Source organism: Octodon degus, unplaced genomic scaffold, assembly GCF_000260255.1.
Source record: "Octodon degus isolate 3935 unplaced genomic scaffold, OctDeg1.0 scaffold00010, whole genome shotgun sequence".
Lineage (NCBI taxonomy): Eukaryota > Metazoa > Chordata > Mammalia > Rodentia > Octodontidae > Octodon > Octodon degus.
This window is the reverse complement of record NW_004524586.1, coordinates 3,948,805-3,959,116: the sequence shown is the minus strand read 5'-3', so window position 1 is coordinate 3,959,116 and position 10,312 is coordinate 3,948,805. Positions and strand designations below refer to the sequence as shown.

General features: G+C 52.3%; 1 protein-coding gene across 1 annotated transcript in view; it reads left to right on the top strand.

Moving 5' to 3' along the window:
* Tll2 (tolloid like 2) overlaps positions 1 to 10,312 on the top strand; it is a 147,458-nt gene that overhangs the window by 99,309 nt on the left and 37,837 nt on the right. Inside the window, exons 7-8 of the mRNA XM_004625684.2 lie at positions 4,145 to 4,226; positions 7,965 to 8,138. Of these exons, the coding sequence (XP_004625741.1) occupies positions 4,145 to 4,226; positions 7,965 to 8,138 (256 nt within the window). The remainder of the gene's footprint in view (positions 1 to 4,144; positions 4,227 to 7,964; positions 8,139 to 10,312) is intronic.

Below are 10,312 nucleotides of genomic sequence, written 5' to 3'. Positions count from 1 at the left end.
TCCCCAGTTAGCATATTGTTTGTAATGGCTAAGCTGTGAACCGCATTTCAAGCTGCCTGTTCCATGCAATAGTCAAAGAAATTTCCTTCCCACAATAGTCTCCGGGCCGCAAGCACACTTTAGCTATTCCTTTCCAGTCATTTGGGGCATAGTCTGTAGTCCTAGCATTTCTACCACACTCAGGTAAAGTAGGGCCGTAAGTAGCAACAGCTTCCTTTCATTATTTTAAGGTTTTAAAAGGTACAGCTTCATGAAGACGTGCAACTTGTCCCAGATCATTAGGGACTTGAACTTCAGAAACGGTAGATATGTTGAAAGCCCTCCATGGAGGGCTTGAACTTCAGAAACGGTAGATATGTTGAAAGCCCTCCGGCCTGTCTTGCTTCTTTTAATGCCAATTGCAAGGGAGATAAAGAGAATGGCCCTACTTCCCTTGAGGTGGAAGTTCCCATCTGTGACTCAGCAAAATTTCTCTGGGCTTCAATGGTCGCTGTGTGCAGCCACTCTGTGCCTGTGGTTGCTCTGGCTGTGACCATTGGATGTTTTGTTTTTGCCCAGATTTTAAACATTGACACTGTCTTGGGCCTAACAAATTTGCAACGCCAGCAACGCGCACAGCCAGTGCCAAGGCCACAGTGTGCCACAGTCATGACCCTCCTACTTAGCATCAGGTGCACAGGGCTGTAGTTGGTGGTAGGCACCAACCTCTGCGGCTCGATGGGGCACACAGATGCACAAGTGGCTGGGGAACCACAGCTGGGTCTGCCTAAGACTGGAGCACGGAGGCCTCTGAGCCCAGCTTGTGCCCCTCCACCCCCCAGCACTGTGCTACTTGGAACCAACTGCTTGCAATTTAAAAGAACTTTTTCCTTTTTTTATCTAATTGAGCAAAACTAGAGGGTTTAAACTCTTATCTGCTACACCTTCGCTCTGCCCTCCTTGTCCCATTTGGGACTTAATTTGAAAACAGTATTCCACGCGAAGTCCTTTGTGGTGGTCTTAGAAAGTAACGCAAATATAGGAAACAAGAAAACAACAAAATACATCTATAAACATCTACGGTTCCTGAAGATGTTTTTCCCATTGTTAACTCAAGCTAAAATTTCCCTGTCAGGCTCCTCCATGCCTCATTCTCTCTTTGTGCTCCTGTATCTCTCTGGCCCTAGTGAGCCCGTTCCTGGCCCTAGTGAGCGTCCTTCCCCAGGTTTTACACCTAGTGCTACAGCACTAATGCACGCCTGTGCTGAGTCCTGTTGGCTCTAACCAGTGCACCTCCCTCCCTTACACATGCTCTTTGGAGGTGTTCCTGCTGCCCATGCTGATCTCATACCGCACATCCTAATCAGCGCCAGATGTAGGGATCTGTGGGTCTCAGTATGATCCATTCTTCCTGGGGAGAAAGGGTGGCAGGAGTGAGGAAAAGATAGACAGGAAGACAAGAGCGGGGCTAGGAGGTGGCTCCTCTGCCTGGCTGGTGAGATGATCCCCCAAGCAACAATGTAGACATTTATTTATACCTTTGCAAAGTTAGTAACACAAAGTTGCCGAGTGGCTTATAGCCGACATTAACCAGTCAGGATGCTTCTCTCAGGACTGAGGTAGCTTGTCTGCTTTACACGCTGAGGCCTCGTCCTGCTTACACACATTTGACTAATTTTCCAGCTTCCCTGGCTCCCAACATAATGGAAACTAAGCCATGTTAAAATAAAGTGGACTGTAAATCATAGATTGATTGATTGATTGATTGATTGATTGATTTTAGACAGGGTTTCACTATGCAGTTAGGTTGGCTTTGGACTCACTTTGTAGCCCAGACTGGCTTTAAACTCTTGCTGGTCTTTAGCCTGTTGAGTTCTGGGATTGCCTGTGTGCACCACCTTGCCCGGCTAAGATTCACTTTAGAGTATAGAAACCAAGGCTACAGTGGCCGGAGGATGCACAGGTGGCTGGGCTCAGGAGAGCAAAGGTCCCGCCTCCTGCCTGCCGGCCATGGTTGGTGATGGACACCGCCGGCCAGCAGAGCTGGGCCCGCTACCTGTGGCCGGCACAGGCAGGGTCTGTTCTGATGAGCTGTGTGGATGTTGAGAATCCTCACTATTTGCCCAGCCTCTAACGGCGTTATTAATATTTTCTATGTAGATTATTCCTATTAGTCTTCTTTTTTAGGACTTTCCTGCCACTGAGTTAAAGCAGACACACAGTACAAATATTTGCCCAACTGGCACTTCCTTTTCACTTTCCTGTTCAAACCAGCTGTTTATTCAATCCTTCCCCAAAAGGTTTGAGATGACTCAACACATACGCAGAACAAGGAGAATGAATACTAGGTGAGCAACCTGGGAGATGAGCGGGAGTAGGGAAGTCGGGAATCAATTTAGTGGCCAGAACTCATGCTGGAAAGATGTGTGCTGGGTTGTCGGCGTCCTGCACGGTGCACCCAGGTGGTCACGGCAGACGGACGGCACCGGTCGAGTGTCTGTGTGCATAAAGGTAACAGGTGACAGCCATTGGCTTTGAAGACATAATTCCTGAACTGGAAGGAAACTAGTCACCACAGAACCTTTGGGTCTTGGATAAGGCTGCTAGAGGTACCAGTGGGCGAGGTCACAGGATTGGTGACCGCGCGTCTCAGGGGCTCTGGCTATACAGCTGCACGATCTGGACCTTTCTCCTGCTCCTGGGCAGGAGCCCCGAGGTGCCAGTGGGAGAGAGCCCCGAGTCGGCATCTGAGGCAGCACTTTGAAGTCAGATGTGTGGAGCCACTTTTCTCTTAGATTTTCTTTGAATGTCCGGGGAACCATGGTATGAGAAGAGACCAGTGAATTGAGAGCAGGAACAGGGAGTTCCGGCCCTCGTCTTCCTGTTACCCAGGCCGTGGAGGGAGGGCAGGCCGTGTGGCTGGTGGGACCCTCACCCCTAGGCCTCAGTCTGCTCCTGAGGGGCTTGGGCTGGGTGTTCTCAGATCCCCTTCCAGCTCTGCCTCCAGGCTGCAGAGTCTAACCCTGACATAGGTTGGCAGATAGGATGGCATTCACTGCCAGCGGGAAGTACAAAGCTGGCAAGCTTTCCTCTTCCAGGAGCAAAACTGAGGCTTTAAGGAGTCCGTTCTGGGGCTGTGTGGGGAGTCTCAGGAGGCCGGTGGGGCAGGCAGGATGAGGCCCACGCCACAGATGTCAGGGGGGCTGGGCGTTGGGTTGAATTGCCTGGCGTTGTAGTAGGTACTCGCTCCCTAGATATGTGGCTAAACGGATGCATTACTGCACGAGTCACAGGCCCAGGAGACCCACAGTGCTGGGGAAAGGGTGAAGGGAGAAACTCCCGTTCTTCTCGCTGCAGCTCCTTCCACGTGCTCATGACTGCGGTGGTCACCGCAGCAGGGAGACTCTGTGAGTCCCTCCACCCACGGGCGGTAGGACCTTACTCCTCGGGCCTGCTCTGGGCCAGGTACCACACAAAGCAAGATCCCAGAGGCTTTTCTGCCCTCAGCGTTTCTTTCCTTGTCCTTTTTCTTTTTAATTAAGTCCCTTCCCTGTACTCTCTAGCTTGAGACGCTGTCCTTTTCCTCCTTACTTAACGCTATTGTGTCAACAGAAAATCCATGGAAATGCATGGGCCAAACCAGTGGAAACCCATGGGCCAAACCCGTGAAATAATCGCTCCTCTTCCAAAGCCCCTACAACTCCCTGGAAGGGAGGCTGACATGGGGCAGCACCAGTGTGTGTACAAGGGCACCTAGCAGCACGGCAGCTTCCCTGGAGGCAAACTTCTCTTCCCGGTTCCATTCAATTACTTATTCCTATAAAATTATTTGATGCCAAACATAGTGCTCTGGAAGAGCAGCTTATTATTTTTCTGATATTTGAGTTAGTCTGGCTTACTCTTCTCCATCTTGCCTAGCGTCAAACAGCAAGCGTCGCAGACGGCTTGATTGGCTGAGGGAATCGAAGATGCCCAGTCACGTGGCTGACCAATTGGTGCTGCCTGGTCACGCCCTCTGGTCCTTTTTCCCTTGGGCTTTCCCTAACCCAGTAGACCAGCCAGACTTTTCACTATATGAGGACTCAGAGCTCCTAGAGGGCAGGCTGAGAAGACCCAGGCTCTAGTGCCTACATGAAATCATTGCTGCTGTATCCTGTTGGTCCAGCCAACCCATATGGTCAGCCCCGACACCAGTGAGTGCGCGCCCCCTTCAGGGAGCAGCAAGTTCATGCTGCAAAAGGATGTAGGTACGTAGAGTGTGGTTCGTTGTTTCAACAGTCTAGCCCTGCTCCCCTCTCCCTCTGCTCCTAAGCGCAGAGGCACGTTTGCCGATCTCTTTTGCTGCAGGTAGAGAGCTGCTTCATTTTTCCTGCCAGTTTTCAGTGTGGCTTTCCAGAAACTGCTTTGTTCCATGGGCTCTTACTGATGGGCTTTTCTGGGATTTTTTGTCAAAGCTTCTTTGTCCCCTAACTCCAGGTTACTGCTCCTGGTTGCATATTCCCTGGAGCTGCACTGTGTGTGTTTTGTCTTGGTCTGTAAAAGAACAGAAAATAGCCTGCAGGACCCCTCTCATCTGGGGCACAGGCTTTCCTGCTGATGGGAAACTCAGTCTTCGTGGCTCCTTACAACGGAGTCCTCTCCTTCCCACTTCATCCCCTCTGGTTTATTGCATCTCTTCCCCCTGCCCCCTGAGTTGGGCCAGGCTGTGGGGAGTGGTTCTTTGGAGGCTTTGTCGGGCATGGGTCCAGGAGTCGAGGAGATAGTTCCCTAGTACAGGGATGTCTTTGTTTGGAGATCTCAGAGCTGACGGTTTTATTCCCTGAGGCATCTGCCAAACTGTTTCTTAGTTCACAGAATGTCAATGCCAGGAGTCTTCTCTGGGAGAGGGGGCAGGAGCCTCGCTGGAGTGCTTTGCACGGGGGCAGGGCTGGCCCAGCTCTGAGCCTGCTGAGCGTGAGTCCTGCTGCGCTGCCACTCTGGGCTAGAAGGCCCCCCGCGTTCTTAGTGCGCTCCTTTAATGCATATCGAGTCTTACCCTTCCTGGAGAGTAGGAGACACTGGCCAGAAGGACGCAGATGTGGGGGTGGGCTTCAGGCATCCCCTGGCTGGTATCCCCTGGGCAAGCCCTGTGAGCCCCACAGGCTCACCTGGAGAAGGGGGAGCCTGGTGAAAGCTGGCCTGTCTCTCAGGCTGTTACGAAGATTCAATGAGGTAACGTGCATTAAGTGCCAATCCAGACCTGCACCGAGGGAGGTCCCATGGGCAGTGTCGGAGGGGCAGGTTGGGGACTGTGCCATTTACCACAGCGTTGGTTAGCCTGCACCGTCCAGAAAATGTGGTGAACCTTACGTTGTGCCGTGGAATTTCTGTCTTCAGGGAAATAATGACAAGGGCCCCATCTTTAGTTAGGGCGGAAGTGCCCATCTTTACTAGGTCATTGAATTTAGCATTTTACAGAGTTATCACCTATGATGACTCACGAGGTTTAAAACCTCGTGAAGTCAGTGAGGGGGATCATGGATTCTCCTGACATTTCTCTAGAAGATGATGCCCTGGAAGGTGAGGCAGTGGGAATTACAGTAAGCCAGAGCACAGGGTGATCTGTAGGCATGGGGGTGTGAAAAGGGAAGAGCAGGTGATCTCGACTCTCATGCGCTGACCCTGGGGAGAAAGGGAGCTTAAAGCCTTGCTTGGAGGAGCAAGCAGGTGCAAAGCAAAAGGGAAGAAGGCCACGCAACCAAGGAAGAAGAAGGGCAATGCACTTTGTTCTAAGGTGGGGTACAGTTTAGGGAAACAGTGTTCGAAAGAGAGAAGAGAGAATGCAGCTAATAGGCAATATGTTTATGTTTCAGCATTTCTTTTTAGATGTAAATAGCTAAATTGCGAATTTTTTTTTAACACTGTGCCCTGTCTTGGCAGCGTAATTGAATTCAGGCAGTTCTCTTGACCCCACCGTGCTCGGCCCCTGAGGTCCATCTCAGTGCTTCAGAAACTCATGTCAGCAGAGAAGACAGTGCCAACATTCCTAAAAACAAAACCAAAAAGTGACATGCAGTATGCTAAGAAGGGAGTGGACAGAAGAGGGCCAGAGGAGGGTGTGACTTGTTGGGAGCGTTACGGAGCACCTGGGGACACCTGATTGGGTTTTGGAGACTGAGTAGTCCTCTGGCAAAGACACTGGGACAAGGGCAGCCTAGGGAGAGGACAGCGTGTATGAGGGCTTGTTTGGGGCTAGATGGAGGCATGGGGAGACGGGACTGAGCAGGAAGGCACAAAGCAGTGAGCAAAGAGCTTGCGGGTGCAGGTTGGTGGAGGCGCAGGCGCACTCCCGCATTGTGGGAGATCTCATCGCGGCATTGGGGGAGCCGGTGGTGGTGGTGGAGGGAGAAGCAGCTAAATCTTCAAGGAGAGGGCAGTTAAGAGGCTGCTGGGAAGAATCCAGGCCGGAATATGGATTGCCTGAGCCAAGGGAATAAGCAGGGTGCATCAAAGGCACAGTGGGCAGGACCTCCTTCCTGAGGGATAGGCAGGGCCCGGGGGGGCGTCCAGAGCCTGTCTCAGGACATGGGGTCAGGGAATGAGCAAAGGAGTGGAATACATTGGGTTGTGAGCCCAGTTTGGTGTTGGGCATCAGGGGCCGCTAGGGCGCCTTAGGGGAGCTGGTCCCGAGTGCAGATGGTTCTGGCCTGGAAACAAGGAATTCGCTGTGGGCTTGCAGGTAGTGGCTGGAGCCCATATGAGCAGGCAGAGCGTGGAGGGCGGGCAGTGGGAGCAGAGTCCTGAGGGGCGTCACGGAAGCAGGAGGAGGCAGCAGCCACGGCTCTCTTCAGCTCAGAGAGCAGCCCCTTGGGAAGTGGGAGAAGAGTGAGGAGGGAGGGACAAGAGGTTCCAGGGCCGAAGAGGGGACCATAGAGACCAAGGAGCACCCTTCAGCGAGTGTGTAGTGGTCATCGCTGGTGTGGCCAGGTCACATTTGGGGTGAGGAGTGAGGGGGTGATGACTATCGGCTGGGGAATGGAGACCTTTATTTCGAGAAACTTGGTAAAGAAAGAAATGGGTTGGTACCTGGAGAAGGAGCCGGGCCAAGGGAAGGCCTGACCTCCCAGAGAGGGCCCAGTTAGAAGATCTTGAGGCAGGGGCAGGGGCAGGGGCAGGGGCAGGGGCAGGGACAGAGGCTCAGAAATGGTGACAGACAGACAGGCAAAGAGGAACCAGACCTACACAGAGGTGCAAATAGGCTAATGCTTAGCCAGGCATCTTGCAGTCTGCATGTGTCTTAGATACTCTAGATGTCATTCAGGTGGCAGTCAAATAAGATGTCAGCCCTGGGAGGGACTGCGGTGACCATCTAGGCTACTGTGTAGCACACAGGAATAAACTGATGCTCAGAAAGGTTCAGAAAGAGCAAGGGCCTTGCCAGGCTCACTGGGCTGGCAGAGCCAGGCCTGGCATGGCAATCCCGAGCGCAGGGCTCTTTGGACTCCCTCTTAGTCTCTGCATGTATCTCCTTGGCCCTCCCACTGCTCTGCTGGCCAGCAATCCCTTTCCAACTCTCATTCACCACCTCGTCCACCTGCACTTGCCAACTCTCCCCTTGCAGAGCCTCACACTGGACCAGTTCCCAATCTCCCCTGGGGCGGCTCCAAGACTCATCCACACACAGCACTGCCAAGTGCACAACCCCAGGGGGCGCCACTCATGCCACTCTCTCAGTGGTGCTCCCAGTGCTGTGCAGCATGGTGACTCTATGGCCTGGGGCTGTCACAGGCTTTGTGGAAATGCAAAGGACACATTGGTACAGAAGGCTCCAGGCTATGGAAAGAGGCATGTTTTCCAGGTTGGCAGCGATCTTCCTAATGGAAAGTGAGCAGGCCCTTGGTGAAATGCGAGCATGCGTGAAGGACAGAGCCCTAGTCGTGCCAGTCAGGGAGATGCAGGCCAGCAGTTGATGGCAAGGCAATGAAGACTGTAAACCCCAGCTGTAGAGCCAGACAGTCCTGACTTTTCTTCCTCTCTCTTTTTTTCTTTCTGTAGAGGAGTTTTCTTAGACACCATCCTTCCCCGTCGAGACGACAATGGCATCCGGCCAACCATTGGCCAGCGTGTGCGGCTCAGCCAGGGAGACATAGCCCAAGCTAGGAAGCTGTACAAATGCCCAGGTAATCCTGAGCCCCGGGGATTCCCAGCACCTCCCAGCAGCCTGTGGAGTACAACTCAGTGCCCCTTGCTGGGATAATAACTTGGGGACCCGAAAGGACCCTTTCCTGGCAGCTGTGATTTCTGGTGTCCTTCTGTTAAGATGTGCTAGACAGTGTGGAAAGCCAGAACAATGATGGGAACTGTAGGTCCCAGAGCCTACAGCTGGACTTGTGGCCGGCTTTGGACTTCTTCAGCCAAGCTAAAGGCAGAGGACAGTGGTACCTAGGCACCCAAGCAGAGTGACCCCTAACAATGAGAGTGCCTTCTCTTGCTGTAGGACTGGGGATGCGAGGTTGACAACACAGAAACAAGGAAGGCAAGAAAACAGAGTGAGGACAAATACTTTTGGGATGATGGGGCCCCATTTCCTTATACGTCCTCTTGGGGCTCTACATGAGGTTGTTTCTGTGGTCTCAGTCTTGACCCTTGGTGGGTTGGGACTAGAGATAGTGCCTCTTCTGCGGCCACTTCAGCACTGCCTTTCCTTTGAGTTGGCACTTTCCCCTTCTGTTCCCACACTCTGCTTTCTGGGGGTGCTGGGGTGGTCATGGTAAGAATGCCTTGGGTCCGAGCAAGGTGTTTGTCTAAGCAGCCAAGTTTTACCATCATGGGGGGAGTGGTATAGATTTCACCAGAGAGGGTTGAGGAGGGCAGAAGGAAGCTCTGTGGTGGGCAAACCTGGGAGGGAGGGGCTGGACAGACATATGATACACACTGGCAACGTTCAGACTCTGTTAGACAAGAATGAGCCGAGGAAGGTTCTGGGGTCTTAAAGAGGAAGTCTGGAGAATAAATTCCACCCAGTAGGAGCTAGGATTTTTCGTGCTAGAAGTCCACTTTACAGTGAAGGAGCGCCTTTGCCATTCTAACCAGTCAGTGTTTTCCTTGAGCAACTGACTCTGCCTGAAGTGGCTGATGGGCGCTGCACGCACAGTTTTTACTCCCCTCTTTCCCTTTCCTCTCCTCCCCTTCTCTCCTCTGCACTCCGCTCCATCCCTCCTCATTCCCTCTTTTCCTCTTGCTTCCAGTGTGGATGCAGCGTTTGATAACAGAGTGGAATGCTTGAAATGGGAGCCACTAGAGAAAATTTAGGCTGCCACACTGCCCCGCGGAGCAGGACTGTGGGCCTTGCAAAGTGCTGCGTGTGCTTGTGTGTGCGTGAGACTTGGAAATACGTCCACATAGCCACTAGGCCTCTTGGGGCATGTTAGGGCTGAAACGCGGGACACACGTATCATATAACCTCGCTGAATTTAAAGGGAAACCTGAGAGCATTCTCTGCGAAATGCCATCGTACTTATTTAGTTATAATGTATATGCTGCTTATGTCCCAGAGGGATTGGAGGCAGCTGGGAAATGCCACAGAGCCGCACAGTAATGTATCTGTCCATGCAGAATGTTGATGATTATTCTAAAATAATCGCCATGGAGCCCTCGGGGGTTGTTGACTGCTGGGCATAATCCTCAAGATGCCTGGCAGTTGTTCGGTAATGTGATATGGAAGCCCTGCTATCCAGGATTTCCTGAGGCCAGTGATGGGTCGTTCTCCACCTCTCCCTTCCTGCAGCTCCAGAAAGTAGGGAGCCTCCAGGAGGCTCAAGTCATAACTGAAAGCTGAGGCTTTTGGCCCACGCAGGCTGAGTCACATGTCAGAGACGGTGCTCACGAGGGCTTTGCTGCCCACTCCCTGGAGGTGGCGCGTTGAGCAGGACGCTTGACAAGCCTGTGGCTGGCTTTGGGGCATGTGGGTAGTGCCAAGGCCCAGGGAAGTACAAAGCCTGTAACTCCCAAGGCATTTCATTTCTAGGACAAATTAGGAGAAGTATTTGCACATATATGTCTATGTTTTAGACTTGTCAGGCAACTGCCAAACATGCGCAGGCAGAATCACAGGCTGCAGAATATTCTAGCTTCCTGGGCCGCTGCACGTTCCTCTGCTTTCCTAACTATTTGGTAGCTCTCTCAAAGGTGCATAGCAGGAAAGGGAGGCAAGATTTAAGCCCACAACTGAAATGGGATTCAAAATGGACTGAAATGAGTTGCAAAGCATGTTTTTTGATTTTGCTTCACCAATTTATGCTTCCACAGTCTTCCGGCCCCTAGATGCTATTGGTAGAAGTCACAAGGGCCACAG